Genomic DNA, 26301 nt, shown 5'->3' with positions numbered 1-26301 from the left:
TCCAATGCCCCTGTCAATTCGGACACTGAGATTTTTTAAGGACTTGGAGAAACAGACTGGAGAGATTTAGGATTTAAGGCTTTGAGTTCTGATAAGCAGGATGGTATTGAAGAAGCTGTTTTCATGTTTGTGTTTCTCAGGCCGGAAGAGTAAGTGATAGGGGTAAGGATGCGTGAAGGGGAAGAGTAGGACAGTGACTCGTAGGAGGATCAACTCAAGGATTTTTCCCTGAAAGGGTATGTAGAGCATTCGGTTGCTAGGCAACCACTCCTCTTCAAGGAGAGTGGAGGCCCCCAGTCAGAGGTGTTTACATTATTGCCTCCTCTTAATTTAGCCAAGATGCCTTCTCGAAATTAATGAAATATGTATGCTTTAAAAGTACACCTTTCTTGCAGTCAAGGTTTGGCAAGTGCTATAGCTGCCTTCTGCTCGCGGAGGGTTTTCTTTTTCCTGTTCTCAGGCGCGATGTGGAACACCTCTCTGGCAAAGCCCCGCCGCCGCGCGTTGCCGAGCAGAGTTGGACGCCGCCGGGCCCTCGGCCCCGCCCTGCCCTCGGCCCCGCCCTCCCTGGGCCGGACCCGGGTCCTTCGCGGGCTGCTCTAGGCCGCCATGGGCCCGGAGATGGAGCCGCTGCTCTTGGCCTGGAGCTATTTTAGGCGGAGGAAATTCCAGCTCTGCGCAGATCTGTGCACGCAGATGCTGGAGAAGTCCCCTTACGACCAGGTACTGGCCGGACCTCGTCAGCCTTCTGGATCCCGGCGATGAGGCTGAGGGCTCTGGGGAATCCTCAGGCCCCAGGGTGTGGTTTCGGAGAGGAAAGCCCAGAGCGCGGTTGACCCTGTCAGCAGAGGCACCTGGAGCGAGACCCCCTGGACCCTTGGCTGGCGGCTCCCTGCCCGCTGTGTCCCCGAGTCCCCGCAGGATCCAGGAGCCCTGTGCCCTGAGCGCTCCCCGCCAACTTCAGCCCCTTTCCTTTCAGTGTCCCCTTAAGAAACATCAAAGCCCTGCATATTACTTGGGTGAGGAACTGTGATAATTCATTTTTACTTGCGCAAGAACGGGCTCTTCAGCTCGCTATGTGTACGATATACATTTCTAAAACAATTACGCATAAACAAAGATCCGTAACTTTCCACCCCGTTAAAATAGCTGCTTTTTTTCTTTTGGACCAAATGTGTGATTTTTCCACTTCATCGTAGGACTGTTGTCCAAGAGTGAAGGAGACTTTGGTTCTGGGACATTAGTGCAACTTGAGGATAATGCAAGTTAGACAAGTGAGAATCTAGGAGGGGACCAAGTAAATTTATTAGGAGGTAGGAATGGGACGAAAAATTCGCCTGAAAAAGCAATGATAGCATTGATTAAAAGAAAACTTAAACTACAGTGGTAATTTTGGTGCTCTTGAATAAGTGTGATATTAAAGTGAGTGAAAAAGGGCATACACGTGTGTGAGATGACTATGGAAGCTTCTGGAAGAGGCAAAATGGAGATACAGGAGAATAGGAGCAGGGTTGTGGCAGATTGTTAGTGCTTCTGGTAAATGCAGAATGTACCTATATAGTTCTGGCTTCCCAGCTTTTCCTCTAGTGTTGTTGCCTTGGAGATGTTGGAAAAAAAGGAAAATTGAGGGGAGTTACATAAGCAGAGGCATGAATGTGAACACTGTTACTAGGCTCTGCCTTAGCTCCCAGCAGATGGATGAAAGATGACATTGATATGTTGAGGTGAACAGTGTGGCCTTCAGATAGGTAGTATGTCTCCCCCGACAGCAAACCATAATGGTGGGAATGCTAAGCTAGGTTTTGTTTGTGTTAGTTCATATTAGTTTACTACGTTTCCATAGAGCAGCATTTTTCAAAGTGTGTTCCTTGGCTCAGTAGTCCCCTGATGCCCCTCACAAAAAAAAGATTTCACAAAGGCCATGACAAAATATTGGCCCTTTTGCATTTGTACAGAAAAAGTTTATTACACTCTGTGATGTACCAGATGTTGTTCTAGGCACAATGGTTTGCAAGAACTTTACATGCTATTTCCATTCTTCCATTGCGTTAGGGTAGTTTCCATCGTGTGTTCTACCGAACAAGAGTCCCAGGAGCTGCTTAGTGAAAGAAAGTTTCCACATTAAATGCATTTGGGAAATGTATATTCCCTATTTAGAGATTCAAGATTCATACTAAAGGCTTTGAGAAGTTCTGAAGAAAAACGTAATTTTACCTAATTTTAATTAATACCATAGTTCTGAAATTTATTTGACCATTGATTCGTTTTTTGGCAGCAAGGGTCAGATATCTTTGTAGTTATACTAGAGACTTGTTGTCATGTTGGAAAATATAGACAAAGTAGCAGTGTTTTTATTAATGGTTAAAATCCTATAATCTTAAACACATCATAGTGACATTCAGTATTGTGCCTATGAATTCAGATTTAGTTTGTTTTAGGTACTGTGATCAGGATTTTATATGTGTTTAATTCAGTGACCTTTTATTGAGTGCTTGCTACTTCCCAGGCAAAAGTTATATAAACTATATGAATTTCTATGCTTAGAATAATCTTGCAAAGTAGGTAACAAAAATAATAGTTAATATTTATTGAGTATTTTCTCTGCGTCAGGCCCAGAGGTTTTTATACAGTATCTCATTTCATCTTCAGCTATTTTAGGAGGTTGGCACTATTTCCCCCATTTTACAGATTGAGCACACTGAGGCACAAGGTAAAGTAATTTGTCCAAAGTTACAAAGTTGGTGAGGCATTCCCTTTGTCTCTATTATGCTTCCTTTTTGGCGATTATGTAGCTTAATATTTCAAAGCTGTGTGTTTCTCAACTTTTTCCAGTACATTTTCCCATCAACTGTGCTTTTTTCAAGATTTTTACCTGTATGGTAAAGTTTACATATCTGTGTACTCAGATTAAAGGCTCTGGGAAGTCCTAAAGGAAGGAAACCAGCCTAATTTTGATTAAATAAGACAATATTCTGAAACCCAGTTGACTACTGGTTCCTTTCTGGGGGGACAGAGGGACAGATACCTCCCTTATTATCCTGGGGAGATGTCACTTTGGGAATGCATGGCAAAACAGCAGTGTTTATTAATGGTTAAGAAGGGGCCATAGAGGAGATCTTGATTCCTTTCCTTTTACCTAGGAAGAATAAGGTAAGTGCTTCATTTACAATCTCCTGAATTAGCAGCGAGCAATTCATGTTAAGAGCTTGGGTCTTTTTATTTGACCTCTTGTATACAGTTCCCACTGGGCCTTATTGGGAGATTAAGACTTGTTACAGGGTATGTATGATGGAACCATGCGGTAATGATAATGAAGGAAAAAACACAGGTTCACACTGGGAAATACTGCTGTTATCATTGGTTAGCCAATTGATGTGGTTAAGATCATTATGGCAATAGGTTTTATTGGGTTCTGGCCTATTCCATTGTCCTGTTGTGGATTTGAAATAATACTTCGTAATGTGATACATAATTGATTCTTAATACCATAGAAACTTTTTAAAATGCCATTCTTTGTTACTGATGAACAGGGTTGATATGTTCAGCCCCTATAAATATCAGAGTAGGTCTAGAAGAATCAGTGCCAGATACAAAAGAAATTTGTGATATCCTGTTCCTTTTCTTAATCCTTTTTATTTGTTTTGGTGAGGTAGTTTATTTAGGTAGGAACTATACATACTTCCAGAACAATGAACAGCATTTCAATAGGAATGGAAGTTTGAACTTGTAACGTTTCCAGACTGGGCTTTGACTCAACCTTTAAACACTGCTCTTTCACTGTATTCTTTTTCCAGACGCAGAAGGGCAAGAAACAGAGGGCTGGGTCTGTAAGCATGAAGGACATTAAGGTTCTGGTCTGCTGAAAGAAAGAAGGGTTACTGGTTAATTTATCATAGTTATTTGATAAAATACAGTAGGAATAGGTAATTCATAGAGGCGCTGTCTGTTTTCAAAGCGTTCTTTAGTGACTGGACGGGTAGTTACAAGTTGTAAGATACTAAAGGGAGAAACGCAGAATGGTCTTAGAGGGAATGCTTTCTCTTACAGCCCATGCAGATCGTCCTGATTAGTTGCTTAACCTGATTACTGTTCTTTATGTTCCATATGTCAGAACACATGGCTTTAAAACCAGTCCAGAATTTTTAGATTTATCATTATTAAACAGTTCATAAAAACATGGAGGTTTTTCAGGCAGTGGGATTTTTTTTTTAAAGACAATGTGCTTTTAGTAGTGGGATAGATTTCTGATAAATTTTCAATTTATTAAAATCAGCATTCTGAGAGTGGGATTGTCAGCTATATATCAGAGAGGGGTAATTCACATTCTCCTTCCCCACCAGCAATCTCTGCTTATAATGATGTTACAGAGAGGAGCAGGTATCATTGTAAATGATTTGAAGGTGGAGAAAAGGTTGACACGCACCGGTTTTGATGATAGATATGGACCTGGGGGTCCCCAATGAGCTATATTTTGGTAGTTGGTTGAGACAGTGCTCCAAGCCAAAAAATATTTTCTTATGATTATCTGATTTATTTCCTTTTTGGGACCATGGGGACTTAGCCAGACTTATTTTGATTCTATACTCTGTCGAACAGTTCATTTTATGAATTTCTATTCCTGCTGAATTATACAGATTGGATTCCCACTTAGCTACTTGATCACTAGCTCCCCCTAAACCTTCTGAAATCCATCCATTTCTTGTTCCCTTAGATTTTTTTCCTTCCTGTTATTGCTAAATTCCGAGTAATGACTTAGTACTTAAAGAGCAGACTGGGTAGACTCATTAGGTAGAGTAAGTTTTGGTGGCAGTTAGGAAGTCGCATTCCGAATTATCTGGAGAGTTAATTCCCCGAAGTAATAGCAACAGCCTAAGAGAAAGCCTTACCCTCGGGAGGAAGGAAGGAAGCAAACTGATGTGCATTGACGGTGATGCTAATGAGATTTTGCTGGTTCTAGGCAGCGCCAGTCCACTTTCCGTGTCCTCTTACTCCCCTCTCTTTGAAGGGGAGGCAAAGCGAGGTTTTAATTTGATGTGCCAAAGCTGAGAGTTAGTTCTGATTTCTGAAAATGGAAGTGATACAAAGTTTGGTGCTTTTCTGCTCATTATATATATGTTTTGATCCGGAAATTCTGTGTGACTGCTATTTCCTGTTACTTTGTTACCACCTTACTCTTCTTAACAATGATAGTGTGTATGAAAGCGTACTCTGAAAATTATGAAATATTCTTAAAGATGCAAGGTTTTATTTTAGAAACTATCTTGTATAGTAGGCACTATTGCTTCAGTTTGAGAGGAGGACTGGGTAACAGAAGTTGTATGACTTGTTCAAGGTCACGTCACTCAATGGCTCCCTGGCTCCCTGAGGACCAAGCCCAGGTCTTCTGACTCCTGGCCTAGGCCTGGTTTCTACTCAACTGTGTTGATACCCACGGAAATAATTTGCTAGAACAAGTGAGCCTATCTTGCAGTTCTCTGTATGGGGGATGACTTTAGATAACAAAACTATAATTGAGATCCAAAGATGAGGGTCTCGGTGATTTTTTAAAAAGTTTCGCTCTGTCTCTAAACTGAAACACCCTGACTCTTTTCCTTCATAGTCCTGCTGCCCCTGCTGGATCTCCAGACCAGCCATACTGGGCCTTGGTCTCCCCGCCCGCACCCTACAGTATTCTGCCTTCCAGCCCTGCCGTGGTCTTACATACTCAGCAAAGAGCATGCTCTTGACGCAGAGTACTGAGGTTCAAATACTGCCTGGACACCCTGACCTTAGAGTTTTCTCATCTGTAAAATATACTTACCTCAAAGGGTTGTTGTGAGAGTTCAGTTCATTAATACATGGTAAGGGATCAACAATGCAAGCTGGTGTTGTCTCTATATAGCTAAAGATATTTGCATGTTGGCTTCTATTATTTATATTTTTCTGAAAGGTTTGTTGGTAATCTGGAAAGCATCTGGGAGGAAAGTGTTCAGTGAAATTGATGATTAAATGATGTTGAATATAGTCATACATCATTGGCACTCCATAATTTCCAGAATAATGTTTTCCTTTTCTCTGATTCCTTTATCTCTCATGTGTTCTGCTTTTCGCCCCTACATCTAAGACACTTGTAATTGGTCTATACCTTGAGTATCGCATATAACACATAGTGTTGTACTTTATTTATGTGCCTTCCCCCATAGAGTGTTTTCAGTGCCTAGCAGGGTGTCAGGGATGTTATGTTGTGGAATTCCGTGTTCTCTGCCTCCTTCCCATTTAGGCCTTGTCTCTGTCATGCACCCCACAGCATCACCTATGTCTACACTTTCCCATCCTCTAGGCCTCTCCTTTTCTTCACTGACGGCCTCATGTCACATCATTTCCCTACATGCTCTTTACCTGCATGGTAAATCATAACTGTAAAATGTATTCCTGAAGTGCGAAAGAAAGAGATAGAGCAGGGAGGGCTTCACCAGCAAACGGAGCACTCTCTGAGGCTGAGCTGGTGACTTTGTTGGGGCGTCTTCCTGCCCTTGACAGAGTAATTTTTACTATCAGTGGCTTTTGTCTCTCCTAGTTGTTTTCTTTTCCCTTTCAAGTATTGCCTACAATCACCACTGGTGATCTGTTTTTTCCCTTTCTATATGGAATTTATCTTGTATCTCTCCTACGCTTTACCCTTCAATTCTGCCTTACCATTTGCAACTCTTCTTTCTATCTCCCAAGATGCACTGGCAAAAAAAGAGTTCTGGCTGTTTTGTGTGACCTTGAGCAAATTACATGACATCTCTGAATTTGTTTCCTTATCTATAAAATAACGCTTACCTGCCTCCCTCAGATGGTTGTTATGAGACTCACATAAGATAATGGTTCATACAGACATACATACAAGTATATACAAGAAAGAATAGAAGAAACAAATACAGAAAAATAATAGAATGTCATTTCATTGCCTGTATCAATGTGTTTCTTTAAGTATGGACTGTGGGATTGGAAATCTGTACTTTTTCCAGATCTTCCTCATATACACTTGAATTGAAAACCTCCAATTGCTAAGTATTCTTAGCTGCTGTTTTGTGTTCTGTTCAGCAGATTGTCAAATATTCTCTCAATCTTACCCTGTAGGGCCCTGATTTTCCTGCTCAGTTTAGCCTTTTCCTCTGCTGCTTCTACCGTGTGTCATGCTAAAGAAATTGCTTATGCTTCCATGGTGAACAGATGGATTACACACTGCTTGCACACATATTAAAAAAAATATTTAGGGTATCCTTTTTGGAGTTTAGAGCTGTAGAAAGCAAGGAGAGCAATGATCTCTCTTTTACTTTACTTTTTCTGTTTCTTAGTAGGTTCCCCAATAAAACATGATGCAGATTGTGTTCAACAGAGACTGCTTGCTGACTGTAGACTTTGTAGACGTTTTATAAATAAACTTGTTCTAAGTCTGACTTCTTACAACAGATTTCTATTTAATTTTCTCATGTCTTTTTAAAATTTTGATAAAGCATACATAATATTTAAACTTTTAACAATTTTAAATATACAATTCAGTAATAGTACATTCACAATGTTATACAACCATCACTACAATCCCTTTCTAGATTTTTTTTCCCTATAGATTTCTGTTTAATTTGGACAGAAAAAAACCTGGTTTATTAGCACCTGCCACTAACAAATATTACACAGTTTATAAAAATTTCTCTGAGTATTATCATCAGAATTAATTTAGCCACTAATCCCAATTTATTTATATGACATAGAAGGGTTTATAGTATGTGGATTTTCTTCCTCCTCCTTAAGTGATTAAAGTTTGAATGTTTTCCCCACCTTGAACTTATTTTTGAATATAGAGAAATGTTTCCTTGGTACAGTTGTAAAATTATTTTTGATTTCTGAAATATTCTATTGTCATTAAACCAGTAGTTAAGATAACTTCTCTGTGCTCTGTATAAGGCTAGAGTAATTAGAATTTTCCGATCATAGAATACTAGGACTCTTAAGCATGTATTAGTTTTGCAGAATCTTGAGAGCATTTTGGGAGAAAGTATCTGGATTTTTATTGAATCAGTTTAAGTCCACCTACAAATACTTGGTTAGTCATTAAGACTTCTTATTTTAGAAACTGTATTTCTTAAAAAATGTTTACTACCTTCTTAATGCTTTCCAGGAACCAGATCCCAAACTGCCAGTTTCTCAGGTAAAGGTTTAGCTGCGACCTTTAGTTTAGAGAATCCTTGCATTCCTACTGCTTAGTTGTTGCTCTAGATTAGAAAATTTGCTGCATATCTACTTGTGCTGTTATAACATTACCCATATTTCCCAGACATCCTGTACCTTCGTATGTAAAACTATTATATTTCAAACATTTTTGTGTCTGTGGGTGGATAGCCTTGTGGAATTAACATACTTTACTCATTTAGACTTAGAGCTTCAATAGAAAAGACCAATATTGACTAGAAGGATGAGAAAAATAAAGGAGGCAGGGGGAACCAGGGAGCCAAGAAGTCAACAGAGCCACAAGTGTCTGAAAACATGGACGGATAGGACAGTTCTGAGTAAGGAGTAGGCCAGCTCTGTCCTGCCAAGTGAGAGGGAATTTTAACTGGTTTTTTAGGTAAATAAACAATTTGAACCTCATATGGGATTTATATGAGTAATCATCAAAACTTTTAGAAGAAAGCATTATGCAAAGTACTTGAAGGAGGCCTGTGTAATATTAAGCAAACACTAAATAGGTTAAAATATGTACGTTAATATGTAGCACTCTCTTCTTTTAAAGGTGACATTTGTCTTTGTAGTGTTCATAACAATTTCCAAATTGATAGATGGTGCCAAACTATTTTATGCATAATACATACAAGTCATTTAAGAAAGACCTAAATTATAAATAGTGCAAGTAATGTGCCTTTTGTTTTCAGTAATCTTGGAAGATTTTGATTAAAATGAAAGTGAAGTTAAAACATCAATAATTTGCATTTTGGTAAGCTTTTAAAACTAAATGGTATTTGAAAGTTTAAATTAGCACAGGGGCCTGATGAAGGACCTGTGTGAAGTGTGACTTTCCTGTTCTGCTGCTGTAGTGGCTAGTGATCCAAGAGAATAAAAAGGGAACAAGGCTGACGGGATTCTTTTGAGCTCACTATTCACACTTTTTGCCTTTCCTCTTTCATACATTTTTACAACTTCAAAATAAGTGAGACTTTACAATAACAATTCAGTATTTTGTGCCTGAGTTTTCATTTTCATTCCGTAGACAGTCAAGTGATAATGATTGTTATATTGGCCAAGCCAGTTTGGACAGACTCCGGTTGGTAGCTTTATCCTAATACTCTAGCAAATTGTTTCTTACATGTCTTAAACTATTGGCCTTGCATTCTGTATTAAGAGAGATGAGACAATTTAAACATGTGTTACTCAAACAGTGGATTTTGTTTTACTCTTCATACATTTATTTTCATAACTAAAAATTGGATTAACCTCATAAAAGATAGCACAAGTGAGTCAATATTTTCCTGATGTTAGCAGGCAGATATTTTGCCTCAAGAGTAATGTCCTATAGACTAACACAGTAGGTGAATGAGATGGGATTATTTTTCACAGATGAAAAAAGAAATAATTGCTGTGATGGTTAGTCATTTAGATTGAGAGAATCTATGTTTTTCCATTTAGAATTTCCCTGAAGAAAATTCCTCAGCATCTATCATTTTTATTGATTTCATAGTGCTTCCAATGCATAGGCGTTTAAGTATATTTACATAAACCTCATGGTACTGTCATTTATTAACAGGTTATATTTGGTAAAACCCATTTATGTTTTTATTCAGATTCAAAGGACAGTTTGGAATCACCAATTATCCTTTGTTATGCATTTAATTTTAATCACTGATCAGTTTTGAATTTATTTTTTATTCTTAAACAGAGGGCTTTAGGGCTGTAAAACATACTTGGCTTGTTTCCAAAATAAAGTTTTTATTTTTTTAAAGCCAAAGCCCCATCTGCTGTTTTCATTTAAAATCCCTAGAATTGTTCACATGGCCAAGAGCAGTTCTTGAATACAATCTGATATTTAATCAAGCAATGATATGTGATTTTCAGGGCCATTTTTTTGTTAAGACAGAAGACAAGTCAGGAAGATTAATATTCTCAAATACTGATGAAATAAATTTAAAATCAAATAATGGTTTAAGAAGATTTTATTACAGATGTTGAAATATAAAAAATTAATATCATTTCTACTTATTAAGAATTAGATTTTAGAAACTGAGATACAGATCTATTTATCTTCTGGAAAAAGGAAATTCTTAGGGAATGCAGTTTTTAAAAAGATGTTCCTGTTTGGCTTTTGAAGCATTTATCCTTCATATATGGGGAGGGAATAGTGGATTTACTTCATATATAGGGAAGGAGTAGTGGATTTACTTTTCTATGTTTTGCTTAGCCTAATGTAAAAATGTTTGCAGCTCCTTACTGTTTGAGAGGGTGGTAGGAGAGTGGATGTCCAGAAGCATGATGAATTGGACTGTGAGATAACAGGCTGAACATGAAAATAGTTTAAAAAATATGTGCATGGACAATTAATACCTAACTATATAAATGATACCATAATAATAAAAATTTGACTTTTAGAAAGCCAATTTAACTAGGACTCCAAATCACAGTTTTGAAGCTTTATTAACTCCTTATCATAAAGATAGAAATGGAGCTATTTCACTGTGGCATCCGGTGTCCATCATCTGTCCCTGCCTTTGTTTGCAGCTTTTTCTTTTGAATGCTGCCTCAGCTGAACCTGATCCTTCAACCATATTCAACTCTTTCGGAGTTGCCTAATGTGCTGTGAGCCCCCAAGCAAGCCTGCCTTTGCCCTGTTGTTCGCTTTGCCTGGCACATGCTTTCCCATTTTGGCTGCTGAACCAAATTCTTCTTTTCTACCCTTCTGCCACCCCCAGGCAGCTGGGTGCATTTCTCTGTCCTCCCATAACATGCTCCAGATTTTTATTACACTTTCCTTGTAACACTAGCTTTCTGATGAGCTAGAAGTAGGGTTGTGGCTTACTCATCTCTGTTCCCAGGACCTGGCATGCAGGGGACTCCCTGGTAATAAGGGAGTGAAAGAGGGGAACCTAATCCTGCTTTACCATTTCACCTGAAAATGCTGCAGCCCTTCCTGTCCACCAAAGGGCTGAGCAAAGAATGCCCTTTTGGAAAATCAAAGCCATCAGATACTTGCAGGGCAGGATGAACTGTGGGAACCTATGATAAATCAGGATGACTTATTTCCATCTTTGAAGTTAAATTAAAATTAGTCCAAGCCAGTGGTAACTTCCCTGACTCCTGAGAATACTGTGTAGTTCTGGAAACTTTCCTTATCTTAGGTGAGTGAAAACCTCACATTATTTCTGTGCTTTAGTGGCTCCTACAGTTAGGTGCAGATCCAACTGGAATTGATTTTTTTTTTTTTTACAAACATATTCTTTGAGCCCATATTCTGCTCATTCAATTGTGTTAAATCCACACATTTGAAGCCTTTTATTATAAGTTATCTGATAAGAATCCAGTAAACCTCAACCAGAAAAGTACAAGCCAAAAAACCAATCACTGACCAAATGTAATTTCATTCACTTTAGGAACCTAAGTATGTTGTGAAGGCAGTCTTCTTTATTCCCCTTAAAATGAAAGCATTACAAATTTCTTTTAAAAAGTTTTTAAATATATACATTCACCACAAAACGATCCCCACTTTCTAATTCCTACATAACTATGTTCTTCACTACACACTTGTCACCTGTTCTGCACATCATTTAATCCGAGAGGTGATGTGTTCAGGGAAATTAGGACTCATGTTTTAATCTTCTCATGCTTCCTTCCCAGAACCTAACCTAATGCTATGTAATAAGGTGATGCTCAGTAAGTGTGGACTGACTGACTACATCTTAGGTTCTTGAAAAGAGGACTTCTTGGACCTCCTGCAGCTCTCATCTGTCCCTCTCTCAGTCCCTTTGCCTCCCTTCAGCCTATTCATGGTTGGATCCCTAGTATCGTGAGCTCTGACCCTTCCCCACATTTCCCTTGTGCTGTTTCCTCTATGCTGTAGAGCCAGTTCTGGGCCACTGTTTCAAGGGATGCTTTCTCCCCAAATCCTCCACAGGACGTAGAGTGTTATTGTTCTCTGCCTCTATTCTATAGTGAAGCTGAGAGGTAAGTATTTCTGATGAAACAATTTTAAATGTTTAGGTATTTAATTGTGCACACCTTTACATCTAACTGCTCAAGGTAAAGCCAAGCTGACAAGACATTTTTCAGATTCCTTAACTACCATTTCCATTTTTTCCCCACTTTCTAGCAGGTTTTCTACTGGCTAGATCTCAAAGCAACCAAGATTGTATTGATTAGTTACTGGGAGTTGGGAGAAATTGACCTTAGTTAAATTCAACATTTTTAGAATACCTATTATGTACAAAATCCATAGGCGTTAGGGAGAATTCACAAGTGAACAAGGTAAAAAGGTTTGTGTTCTGGGGAAGGCAGGACTACCATATGCTCAAATAATTGTAGTGTTTGTTGAATATGGTGAGTATGTAATAATGGAACTATGAGAAAGATGCGGGAAGTGGGCTTAGAGTTAAACCTTCAAGGAAGTCTTCCTGAAGGACTTGGCCCTGGAGGAGGAAGGCAGAAAGAGCACTGTGGTTGTAGATTTACTCATTTCAAATAGTTATTCTAGTTAAGAATTTCCCTAAAGGTCTTCTTTTACTTATAAAAAGGCATGTTAGAAGACTTTTGTTTTTTACCACAGTTTTGTTTACTAGTTAATTGATATATTGGTTGTTCTTGATTAATAATGACCTTACCTTCTCGTGTTAGTTACTTAACATAGCCCTGTAAGTTAGTATAATGCATTAAGTGGTAAACACAATAAAAAAATTAGGTAATAAGGATGACTAGCTTCTATAGGCTATGCAGTACTTCTAATACTATTTAATAATGCTTTGTTTTATCCGTGCTTTATAGGCAGCTTGGATTTTGAAAGCACGGGCGCTAACTGAAATGGTATATGTAGATGAAATTGATGTAGATCAGGAAGGAATTGCAGAAATGACGCTGGATGAAAATGCTATTGCTCAAGTTCCACGTAAGTATTGGTGTTTTTAGTTAAGTAAATTAAATGCCATTAGGAGGAGGGATACTACATATATATATATATAAAATAAACACTAGACATTATATAGATGATACATTATAAACATATATATACATGAAATACATATATAATGATATATAATGAAAAAACATTGTATCAAGTACATGGTGTCTGTTCTGCCTTACAGTACAAACGCTTCCCTTCCACAATTCAATTCTATTATCTTAAACTTAAGATATGAGGTTCATGTCTAAAACAATTTTTCAATAAAATGTATATTATGCATTTTTAAATATTTTATAAAAATGCATTCTATCTGAACTGCTTATCGAATATATCAGAAGATTGTTTATCTGAGTCTAAACACAGGAAGCATCCAAACAACAGAAGGACTATGAAAACATTTTTAAGAAATGATCATTGGAAATCTACACTTCATGGTAATCCTGGAAGGGGACTCACTTCAGTGCATGATGTGAAGTGACCGGGTGATACACTGGGCTGTGAAGCCTGTTGGGATTGTCACAGGCCCAGCCTCTAGCTTGCAGGTGCGCTGGTGCAAATGGTTTTGGATGATTACCATGACATAGGGTGGTCTTGCTGGTTGTTTATTAGTTGTGACAGTTATCAGTCATTTATATATTTTGGAAGCTAGTAGCTGTTTTGAAGTTTCAAATGGAAATTGAGAAAAAAATACATATGGGTTATGTTAAAATATCTTTTTTGCCCCATCATTTTACTCTTTTGGAGTTAAAATATCTAAATTCTAGATTTTGCAGGTAAATGATCTTTCCTTGGGGGGAACTTGCATGAAAATAAACTGAATATAGAACCATCTTTTTGATGCTTTGGAGCCTGCTCTTCTTGACTTTGAATCCCAGCTCTGCTAACAGGCTGACCTGTTTACTTAACTCTTTAAGCCTTCTCTAAATGGGTTACTACCTACCTTACAGACTCGGTGTGAGGATTAAGTGTGATACACCAAATAACATGATAGATACTCAAAAAACAGTCTCAAACACATTTGCCTAAAATATATATTTCCTGTTATTAATGTTTTTTCCACCAGGCCAGCACATTTCTGAAAATTATGTTAGCTGACAGTTTTTACTGGTTAATAAATAATGTATAAATTGAATTTGCCATATCATTTCATAGGCCCTGGGACATCTTTGAAACTCCCTGGAACTAATCAGATGGGAGGGCCTAGTCCCGCTGTCAGGTATGTATTTCTGTTTCATACCCTCTGCCACCAAATATTGACCAGATTGTACAGAAACCTTCTTTTATTGATCTTCTTTGTATTTTAATAATGTACAATCTTCACAGGCCAGTCACTCAAGCTGGAAGACCCATTACAGGATTTCTTAGACCCAACACACAAAGTGGAAGGCCTGGCACTATGGAGCAGGCCATCAGAACACCCAGAACTGCCTACACAGCTCGCCCTATCACCAGCTCATCTGGAAGATTTGTTAGGCTGGGAACGGTAAGTTCTGTCAGCCTTACCATAGCCCTGTATTACCAAAGTAGCTTGATGTAATTAATGTTACATCATTTGTTTCTACTGTTATAGTGGAGAACTATATGGAAGATTTTTGAAGGTGACTCTTTTTACTTATATTGATTTTATGATTTTTATGCACATGAAACTCAATTTATGTTTTAAGAGAAAGTTTCAGATTTCTTGTTCTATCATTTTTCTCTATAGGCTTCCATGCTTACAAGTCCTGATGGACCTTTTATCAATTTATCTAGACTGAATTTAACAAAATATGCCCAGAAACCTAAATTGGCAAAGGTATGTACTGAAAATGATTTTATGTTATGAGGAAGTGGTAAAAGTATTATCCTAACAACACTGTAGGAAATAAAAATTTGTGGAGGAAAGGCCATGTCTTGATTGAAATGGAAATGTTTAATTAATATGTAAAATTTCTCTTAGTCTTAAGTTAAGGAAAGTCAGTCAGAAATAAAGTATATATAACATTACTATAGGAAATCCTTTTGCTTTATTTGACAAAGAACAGTAATTTACAACAAAGAGAGCAGATATGCAGTTGCATCTTTATGGAATGAAGTTTAGAAGGTCATCTATATGCATGTATTTTTTTTCTTTTCAGCCTGTACTATTTTTAGAAAAATAATTTTCTATACTGGTAGGATTTTAGGACTGTCAAAAGGAAGATTAAAAAAAATGTGCTCCTTCTAATTAGTAATTAATCAGGCATTTCATTAAGGATTACTCAAGCCAGACAGTGGCAAGTGAACTACATTAGTAATTCTAACTACTTGAAGTTTAGATGCTCCTTTAAATTAAGGAGAAAATGAGAATGAAAGTGATAGAGAGAGAGAGAGAGAGAGAGAGTGCACGAGTTTGAGAGAGGCTGGGAGGGAAAGGAGGCTGTCCATGACCTTTCTGGTATATAAAAAACTTGGAAGTGAGTTTGGAATAATTCAGAGACAAAGCACTGATACTTTGGTGCTGAAAGTGGTTTAAACCTAGCTTAGTTTTTAGCTTTGATCTCTGAATTCTGTGCATGAGTGCTGAGCTCATTTGGAATCTCAGTTCCAATGGCATTTCACATATTTACTGAATATCAAACACTCTAGGGAAAATAAGAATGGCCACTAGCCATTCCGACTTGAAATTTACTTCAGAAAAGAAATGATGATTGGTCAACAGGGAATCAGCTTGTATTAGTGCTGATGACTTTTTTAGTTTCTTAAATGACAGCAGTCCATTTATTTCATCTAACAGAATCGTAAAGTTTTACCTTTTTTCTTTTCTCTCATGCGAGTGCAGTATTAAAAGAAAAAATGGAGTATCTGGTTCTCTACCTTTGTAGGTCATTTACTCAGGTAGCTGGATGGCTAGTTATACCATTGCTATTTTATAACCAGGGAGTGTAGTCAGTGGAGGCATTTCCCTTAAATTAATAGGCCTCCGGAACAGACCTGGTCTATGTTACTAGATTTAGATTGAACTAGATTTTGTGCTTTTTTAGTGTGTTGCAGAAATAATGCGAGGTTTTTCTGCCTTTGGTCCCCAACTTGCCTTGACTCATCAGAACTCATTTCTAATATTGGCATGTTGCTTGGGGTGTCTGTGGTGACCCCTGACACAGTCTTGAATGTTGTAACATCTTTTTCATGGTAATGATAACACCAACTGTACTTGTAACTTTTTTTTTTCTTTATAACAGAACACATGGAGGGTTAGGTATAGGTTTTTAAATAAGTGCCCTGTCCCAATATCTTTTTTCTTTTTATAATTGCCAAGTCTTCTCTGTTATACCCTTGATATCTTTTAGGGGGCCCTAGCTTCTTTGCAAGGCTAAAATAATGGTTTTATGCACAAACATACTACCACCAAGAAGTAACTCAGTAAATGCTTATTTATGCAAACGACTTGGGTGAAATATTCAAATTATGGTTCTCAGCCCAGACTGCATATTAGAGTCACCTGCACATTAAGCAAAAAACACCCCACTTTTACACTGAAACTGTACTTTGTTTCAGAAGGAGCTTATAGATTTTCCCATGTCTAAAGTGTCATCATTAATATAATCACTGTAGAATATGTAAAAAATTGGCGACTCTGTTTTATGACAATCACAAACTTGGTCTTTTAATTTGTCTCTTTTAAGTAAAACAATATGTGTAACATGAAAACAATTGCCCAGTTATTTGAGCTTTCCAGTTTGTATTCTGTAAAAGCAGGAATCAGGTGTAAATAGCCATTATTTTAAAAGAGGTGATTGTAACAAATGATGGATAGACCCTTTACTTATAAATCCCAGGTACTTTAGAGTACCTTGTTATTTTGGTTCAATCTAGCTGCTGTCAAAATTGTCCTTGAGTTTTGATATAACAGTAGAATTCTTTTGTTAAAATACAATCTAATGTATTTTTGGCATTTTTTTCTTCACAGGCTTTGTTTGAGTATATCTTTCATCATGAAAATGATGTTAAGACTGTAAGTTTTAAATTCATGCTATTTTCTTTTATTGTATTTTTTTAACTTTGGTGATTTAGATTCTGAAATGGTCTATTTATTGTCTTATAAACAGAGAAATTATTAAAGATTGAAGAATTACTAATGCTTTCAAATCCATTGTCAGTTTCAATAAGAAAATTTGTATAATATAGAAGACTGGTCCACAGAGTACCATTGCCATTGAAAGGCAGGTTATAGATAATTGAGAATAATTCATAACATACTTGTTGTTAAAGTTTATTTTTTGTACTAATAGTTAGCATTGTTGAACCATTTTTTTCTGTAGTCCATATAGTATATTACAGGTTTACTAATATGTATATTTCTGGTTTCTTTGTAGTGTGCCCCGTCCCTCCTTTAATATTTTATGATAGACAATTTCAAGAATACGCAAGTAGGGAGACAATAATCAATAATTTTGGTAGCCTCTTAACAGAGAATCTTTAGGTTATATGCATATAACTTTTCTATTGTTTGAGTTTTTACACACTAGTATGCAAATGACCAGTAACCTCACAAATTTTGTCAAATTGAATGTAGTTAATTCTGCAATGTCAAATGATAGTATTTTCCCAATAGTTCAGGGCTTTGTATCCAATTTATTAAGTGTTTAGGAAAATAAAAACATTTTCCTCAATTGTGTTTTCTCTGTGTCAGTCACTATGCTGTGTACTAGGAAAACTAATAGAAATATGGTATTTTTTCCTGACCATACACAAGCCAAGCAATTTAGTTGACCAAGTAAAATTGATATAATGAAACAATTAAAGAGGCAACTGCCAAACTGAAATTATTACCAAGTAGCAAAGGGAAAAAAAATCAGAAGGTGATACTGATCCATAAAGTAAGGAGGATTTTTTTTGAAAAGGAAGAAAAATAAGTATAAAGAAAGGCTAAAAACATGGGCGGGGTATGGAATTAAAAATTAATAGGCCATATACATAAAAATGGGTGCATGAAAGAGAATTTTAGCGAAAGAAGTGACAGAACTTGAAGACAGATTCAATATTGAGGACAAAGAGAAGTCACAAGTCAAATCTGCCTCCCAAAGATAGTGTGAGAAGAATGATGGTCTTTTGAACCAAAGTGGGATAATTAGTGAAGGAAGTCAGATTGTAATGGAGCTCAGTAATTCACTTGAAGGCATTTTGAGTTTAAAATAGTGAAAGCCTATCCAAGTTAAATCCATTGCAAGTATTGGAAGACGTGGTGCTAAAATGTACCTGAGAGGCTAGGCCAGATAGAAGATGGGAGCTACCTATAATGAAGTGCTAATGAATGTGGTCATGGATGAAAATGGAAAGTAAGGTTGGGGCAACTGAGAAGTCATGCATGTTTCTGTAAATAACAGTCAGGATATGCCATTTCCACTAGGTATAAAGCTGGTCAGTATGATATGTAAAAGTATGTAATCATACGATTTTTAAAAAGAAACATCCAAATACCATTCCTTTTCATAAGTGAGTCAATCTATATAGCATAAAGCTCTATCTTGACTTTTTAAAAATTAATTCATTTATTGAAGAGATATTTATTCTTTCACTCAAGATTTTTGAGTGGCTACAGTGTGCCAGGCACCTAGCTAGGCCTTGGGATTACAGAGTATAGCAAGCAGACAAAATTTCTGCTCCTTTGCAGATTATATTCTGGTTGGTCAAGGATTGGAGATAATTTGCAAATTTAAAAATACATGACATGTCATGGGATAATAAGTACTATGAAAGCAAAAAATCAGAAAAGCATGTATGGGAATAGATAGTGACATGGCACAAGATGTTTTTTTGGATGGGGTGGGATGTGGTCAGTGAGTCCATTTTGAAAATACATTTAAACAGAGAACTGAATGAAGGGGGTGGGGAGTGAACCATAGGGTGACATGCAGGAAGAGCATATAAGTCAGCGAGAACTTTAAACTGCAAGGGTCCCAGCATAGAAGCATGCTTGGGTTGTTTAAGAAGTGCCTGGAGTGAAGTCTGTGAGGGTGGAAGAGTTGTAGGCAGTGGGTCCAGAAGGTAGGCAGGTCATATGCTATTTGTAGGTCATGGTGGTGATGTCTTTATTAATAGATTCATCTTGAGGTTATTGTTCTATATCTTGGCATTGATGTGGTGGTGTTGAGAAATAGAAACCACATTGAAAAAAGTAGGATTTATTCTCTGTGCTAGCTGAGTTTATATTCCAAAGATTCTAAGGATAACAGATGTTAACCTTTACGTATTATGTTACAGAATGCTTCACAGTTCTTCATATACATTGATTTTTAAAAATTTGATCTTAAACAAATAGAGCAGTGACTTTAAAATTTTTTATTTAAGCAGCAAAATCTTTTTCTTTAAGTGAAATCATATCCAGACCCTAATATGTAAAACAGACAAAAGTGGAGTCCTTGAATTAAAGCAGAAAAAGCAGACTGAGATCCACCTATTGGGTCTCCTCCTGGCTCCTCCCACCGTGCGCGTTCCTGCCTCTGAAGGACTGTTGGGCAGTTCCTAAATCAGTTTCTGAATTACCTGAGGAATATTAAAATAATGGATTTCTGGATTTATGCTAGACTTCCTGAATCAGAATCCCCAGGGGTACATCTGGTAAATCTGTTGTTAATAAAAGCTCCACAGGCAATGCTAATTTTCAGCCGGAATTGAAAAATGACTGCTGTAGAATATAGTTTGAAAACCAGTGATTAATAGAAGGCTGTAATGCTAGGCCTTCTAATGTAGGAAAATAGAGCTGGAGAGCATAAACAGGACTTGAGGGCCAGAGCGCCGGGCAGCAAACAAATGCGGAGGTGTGTCTCCTGGCTAAGTGAAAGAAATCCAGGACTTAGAGACATGGCCCAACATAAATGACACTCAAATGTATCTCACAACAAGGAAGTAATACAAAATACTGTTGAAACTGGAAGCCCCATTTATAAATTTTATATTTTTTCTCTTAGGAACAGTGAAAGTCTCTTAATACAGTCTCAATACAGGCACAAGCAACATGGAGTATAATTTCTGACTCTTTGAAATAAATCCTTATACTTCATTAATTGACAGTGCTGAGAAAATTTGTTTAAACACTTTCTTTTAGACTTTGAGTAGTGAAGAATTTAAAAAATTTAAACTAGCAAATAATACACTGGTTCACAGATTTTGTTGGGTTTGTGAGGCAACCACAAAGGAAAAAGACTTGTTCATTTATATGTATCTGTATAGCGAACAAAACCAAACCCAAAGTAAGAGGACAAAAGAAGAGTAAAAATGTACATAAGCAAGATTGAAAATTGTTAGCGCTTGTCAGATATAAAAGAGCTGATCTGAGTTTGTTAGAAAATTTTGTGTGGAAATATCCCAATCATTACATTAGAGAAAATGCCCGGAAACAAGTACATTAAAGATGTATTTTCTCAGTAGCAACAAAAATACAAATCAAAGAAATTTTGGACCTGCAATTTTCCATATATGAAATTTGAAAACAAGTGCTAGGGAGAATGGAGTAAATTGTTATACTCATATTATAGATGATATTTTAAATGGTATAAAAATGTGAGAAACAATATGATAATATTTAACAGGTAGCTATATAGTTACTCGATTGTTCCTATCATTTCACTTCTCAAGAATTTGTATCAAAAAGTAGTGCCATATTTTCAGATGTTCATTGTAGCATTAATTAGAGTAGTAAAAAACAAAAACCTGGAAAGCAACCTGAATGTTTAGTGACAGAAGATGAGTCTAGCACATTACAATAAATCGCATGCTGGAATTTTATGCAGGCTTTAAAAACCATAATTATAGAAACTAGGCAGAAACATGAGAAGTATTTATTTTATAATGTTAAGCCAACAAAAGTACACCGTTCAGTTAGAATTATAATTCTAGCATGTATATTAATGACAGATACTAGAAGGTATTACCTAAAAATGGAAACAGGTAATATTACAGGGTTAAGATGTATTAATTCTACACATATTTGTTCAATGCCCACTTTGTGCCAGCAGCTTGGATTATAACAATAAAAAAAGCTATTCCTCGGCTGCCCTCTGTCTCTTTGTCTCTGTCTCTCTGTCCCCCTGCTCTCCCTGCTCTCGTGCTCTCTCTCTCTCTCTCTCTCTCTCTCTCTCTCTCTGTCTCTCTCTGTCTCTCTCCCCACCTCCCTCTGGGGCAGCCACTCTCTTTCAGATAATAAAATCTCTTGTGAGGGAAAAAAAAGAAAAAGAAAAAGCTATTCCTTATGGCCCTAATGGAGATTATCTAATTTTACCTTTTCTTTTTTTTCAAAATTTTCAATAATAATGTTATAATAACTTTTCACTTATAAATATAACTACAGTTTAGGGGCAACAATAAATTAAATGTTTGTAATTGTACCCTCCTTAATATTTTAATCTGCTTACCAGAATGCATATGTACTATTTCATAGAACTTAAAACTATTTGTTTTCTTTTTGTTTCATGAAAAGCACAAATTGTTGGTTCCTCTCTTTTCCTTTTTATTAATTTATTGATTGATTTTAATTGATTGAATTATTCTTTAAAGCAATGATTATTGTGTGCCTATGTATTGGTGCTGTGATGGATGCTAGGAGTTTGAGTAGGACAGATGCCGTGTGTCTGTTTTCTTACTCTGTTATGGGCTTGCCACATCATTATAGTCTGTTATGGATCAGATTGTTCTATTAAAATGTCATTCTGGATTTTACCACAAATTTTATTTTCTGAATGGAAGAAGGATTTAGATAACAAGCGCAAAGCATATATTGTTATTCGTTTTGTATGTTTTGTAACTTTAGCTGGAAAAAGAAGAAAGGAATTCTGTTTTTTAACATGGTTAAGAAGTCAAAGATGCTTTTGTTATTACTTTGGGTGGCTTCCAAATTTCTTTTTAAATAAACTATTTCACACAAGTATAGAGAATTATTGACAAATAAAATACCATGAGGTGGCACTTAAATGTTAAGAAAGAGTAAGATCAATCTTCCATGAAAAACTATGTTTCTTTGAGTTCTTAATGGTTTTTCCAATTTTGGAGGAAAGACTGACAAAATTGAAGAGTCTTTTGTGTTGCTGGTTCTCACGTAGGTAACTATAGAGAATATTATTAAGTAATATGTAAATACTACGAAAAGTAAAGTTGGTTTATAAACAGTACTTCTGCCTTTGAGTTCTTGATAACTCCCTTTCCTCTCTCCTTGTGCCTTTTGGTGCAGTGTTGGCAGAATTGATGAAACTAAAGTGACCTGTGGGTTAGTGATTCTGGAATCTTTATTTCTGTATGCACTTTAACTTCATCAGCCTGAAGTTGTTGTAACTATAACAATAGTAAAAAGATAATTGTATTTTTATACATTAGTGGTTGAAGCATTGTTACTTAGGAAATTCATTGGGCTGCTCAGTTGGATGTATTCACAAACATGTTGCCTAGATCTGTCAAGATCGCCTCTACTTAGGGCTTTTTATAAACTTATGGCCTTTATATGACATTCTAGGACTTTATTAATATCTAGATATTATATTGATTAAATTATTCAAAGATCCTTAAATAATAAGTATGTGGTCATTTATTTTAAAAAACTGGGAAAGACTTTAAAGAAATACACATCGTCTGTCATCACTTTAACATTTATAAAATTTTAATAGCTTTTAATTATGAGTCTTGCAATGACAGTTTTCTTTGATCTTTAAGTTATGTTCAATATAAATCAGGAAACAAAGAACTGATTCAATCAACAAATACTTCCTGAGTGCCTCCTAGCAACATGGCAACATCCCAGGACAGCAGAGATGAGTAAGAAGGGCGCCTGTCCTCAGAGAACTTAAGGTCCATTTGAAATGGTCACTAATAGTTTTGCCTAGTGCAGCCTCAGGATTCACATAAAGAATAGCCATCAAAATGAATTTATTTACCATTTTTATTCCATATCAATAATTCATATTAATTTCCTTAATTGGCTTAGCACAAACAGGGGTCCTACATAGAAAGCTTTTCAGGACTGTATCTGTAAATCAACAGCCTGTGATAAGCACTAAATCTAACCTTGGGAAATTAGACTAGGTAAAAAAGTTAAGAATGACATTTTTCTGAAAAATTGAATGTTATATTAAACATGAGAATGAGTATTATCTATTTGCTGGAAAAGGTCTTTATAAACATGAAGTTAAAATAGTAATATGTTCATATATTTGTAATGTACTCTTGAATTGAGCTGACTGAAAATGTTCTTCTAGTATTTCCCAAGATAATGCTAATTGAAGTTATACTTTTTTCCTTACTTTTTGCTTTCATTTTTATTCCTGGCTTAGAGGAAAAAAAGAAAAACAAGCTTATAAAAGTAGTGTGTGGCTTGTTCTTAATTTACATAGCTTTCAAGTTAGATGTTGGTTGTTCAAGTCTATTAGAACCTCAGCATGGTGACACCATTTTTTAAAATAAATACTTTTCATATTTAGATATCTCCCCTAGAGCGAGGGAGAATGGGAAACACAAGGAAAAGTTATTAATTTTGCAGTAGGAGAATCAAGGCATTCTTCTGAGATTTCACTTCAAAAAGAGTTCATATTAAGAAATGCACAATAATATGGGATACATTTTGAGATAACAGAACTGCAAATCTAAGAGTTACTTTAACTGAGCTCTTGGATATCATGATTATATTAACACTGACCAAAGAATAAAAGCTTTTCAGCCTTGAGAGAAAGAATAAGAAATTTTTTTTAAGAAATCAGAGTTCTTTTAAAACCATTAACCTAAGTTTTTTATTCACCAAATTTTTACATGAGCTTCAGATTTGTGTAAAGGTTAATTTGCTTTCCTCTTTGTCCAAATGGTTTCCATTTCCTGTGTATAAAATCCTACTTCCAATTTAGTCATCTCATGTCCAATCTTGGATAAACACTAGAAGGAACAAACTGTAGGACATTAGAGAGAAAGGGATAAACAGACATCAAATATGAAAGCAATTAAGATCTTTTGTAGTCTGCAGCAAACGGAAGTCTGACTTAGAATTACTGGAATGTAAGGTGAGGTCAGAATAATGGTACAATGGTTGGTGAAGACAGTGGTTGCCCACATACCCTCACTCCTTCTGCTCTTCATGCTCCCATTTTCCAAACCTTTTTCTGTCTGCTTTTGGATTTTTCTCTCTTTCTCTACATCTGTCATTAAAGTGGGGCCTGCAGTTGGACCAGGTTAACACACCAAAGGCTTGATTGCCACTGAGGTTAGAGGCATTTTATATCATTAGACAATTACCAATGGTAGGCAGAGGATAAACATTTCTGGTTGTTTAATATTAATTTCATACCTTATATATTAAAATTGTATTCAGATATATTATACATCTGCCTCCCTTTGATCAATTTTTGCTTCTCATTTGCTGTCAGCCCTCTGGTCTGGAACTGACTATTTAGGGAAAATTGGCATGGCCATCTGGAAACATGAACAACTTAAGCTTCTGTCGGATTTCTAATGCATGTTTTGATTGATACTAATTATGTGCTTTATTTCATTATTTATTGTTTCTGTTTATTGTTAGAGAATAAAATCCTAATCTAAAATGAATTGTTTTCAAAGGCTTTGGATCTGGCTGCCCTTTCCACAGAGCATTCTCAGTACAAGGACTGGTGGTGGAAAGTGCAGCTTGGAAAATGTTACTACAGGTAATTATTTGTGAAGGGTTTAGAAGTGGCAACATATTTTAGAGCCTCCAATTTGATAATGTTTTTGGGAGCCAGTTAGATTTCTAACTGCAGCTTGGAAAACGTTACTACGGGTAATTATTTGTGAAGGGTTTAGAAGTGGCAACATATTTAGAGCCTCCAATTTGATAACTTTTTGGGGGGCGCGTTAGATTTCTATATAAGAAATGAGAATGATCTCTTTGACTTACTTGAGAAAGCATTTACTTAGCCACATGGTAGCACTAAGAACTGTTGCTTTTAGAATGTAGAAGTTTAGAGCTGGGAAGGGGAATCTTGGAGACCATCAGATCCTACATCCTTTTCCAGATGAGGAAGCTGAGGCCAGAGAGAGGCTGTGATTTGCAGCAGGACCTAATTAGTAACAGACCTGGGACTAGATTTGAATCTCTTGATTCCCACCGCACTCCTCTTGGCTCTATGTCTTCTTTATTTCCACTGATGACTCACATATGTGAAGTGCTTTACAGTTAATAGATAGCTTTACATTTTGTCATTAAAATGTCACAGCACCTTGGAAGTAGCTGCTATTATTAGCCTTTTGTTCAGATGAGAAAAACGGAGCCTCAGAAAGATAATGACTTGTCCACATTCATATAGTTAGTAAATGGCAGAACAGAAATTGGAGCTCAGCATTCTGATGGCAGTTTTTTACTGTTTGCACAATTTCAGTGTTTCTCTATGTATCTGAATAGTTTTACATTAATTCACTTAATGTTTGAGCACATTTTAAGCAAATTAATTGAGACATCAGAAAAATTGTAATTACTTTTACAACTGTTACACAGCAACCAGTAGATCTTGAACTTGCTGCTTGATACTGAAATGCACTTGGAACATTTGAAAAATAGAGACAAGTGAACAGTTGTATTTTACAAAAATAACCATGTCTTTTATTATTCAAAAACCAGGCAGATTGGCTACCTTGGGTATCCTTCAATATGTTTAGTTGTTAGTCAGACACTGTAAGAATAAAAATGATGCTTAGTCTTCCATTGAAATTAAGACTATTTTCCATTTAGATATTTCACATAGAATTCTATTTTTTCCTACTGTTAGATTGAGGAAGTATTTTCTGCTAAAAGGTAATCTTAGGCCACTAAAACATTAAACTTTTAGGAATATAATTACTGAAGAAAATCTTGGAATCTTTAGCTTTTAAGCAAAACCTCCAGAAATCTTTAATAATTAAAGAAAAGCACAATTCAGATACCTTCTGCTATTCATATAGGATGGCATTTAATGGAAGGCACTTTGTCATATTAATTATTGTTCTTCTCCTTAATAGCTTATCAACTTTATTATGTGTTCAGCATTCATTCATTTTTTAGTTCACTCACTCCGTAAAGTATTTATGAACAGCTACTCTGACAGGCACAGAGGTTACAAATCTTTATTAGACAGTCCCTTCCTTCAAATGGTTAACAGTTGAATGGGGGACAGAGGACAGTAAACAATTACAAGCATGACTCCCAGGATGGTGGAAGCTAGTGGGAGGTGCAGTAGGAG

The 26301-nt window shown here is 36.3% G+C and overlaps 1 protein-coding gene across 4 annotated transcripts in view; it reads left to right on the top strand.

Moving 5' to 3' along the window:
* The first annotated feature begins 562 nt into the window (after nucleotides 1-562).
* The window catches only part of TTC8 (tetratricopeptide repeat domain 8), a 45435-nt gene continuing 19696 nt past the window's right edge, over nucleotides 563-26301 (top strand). The window contains exons 1-8 of one of the 4 annotated variants that reach the window (XM_073242006.1): nucleotides 633-723; nucleotides 980-1019; nucleotides 12985-13105; nucleotides 14273-14336; nucleotides 14444-14603; nucleotides 14826-14915; nucleotides 17049-17093; nucleotides 24668-24753. In XM_073242006.1, the coding sequence (XP_073098107.1) occupies nucleotides 13021-13105; nucleotides 14273-14336; nucleotides 14444-14603; nucleotides 14826-14915; nucleotides 17049-17093; nucleotides 24668-24753 (530 nt within the window). In that variant the 5' untranslated portion in view covers nucleotides 633-723; nucleotides 980-1019; nucleotides 12985-13020. Of the gene's footprint in view, nucleotides 724-768; nucleotides 1020-12984; nucleotides 13106-14272; nucleotides 14337-14443; nucleotides 14604-14825; nucleotides 14916-17048; nucleotides 17094-24667; nucleotides 24754-26301 lie in introns of those variants that run through there. The other 3 variants (XM_073242004.1, XM_073242003.1, XM_073242005.1) reach the window with 3 other exon arrangements.

The sequence above is a fragment of the Manis javanica genome, chromosome 8 (assembly GCF_040802235.1).
Source record: "Manis javanica isolate MJ-LG chromosome 8, MJ_LKY, whole genome shotgun sequence".
NCBI lineage: Eukaryota > Metazoa > Chordata > Mammalia > Pholidota > Manidae > Manis > Manis javanica.
Note: the sequence above shows the minus strand (reverse complement) of the source record. Positions and strands in the feature narration are given on the sequence as shown.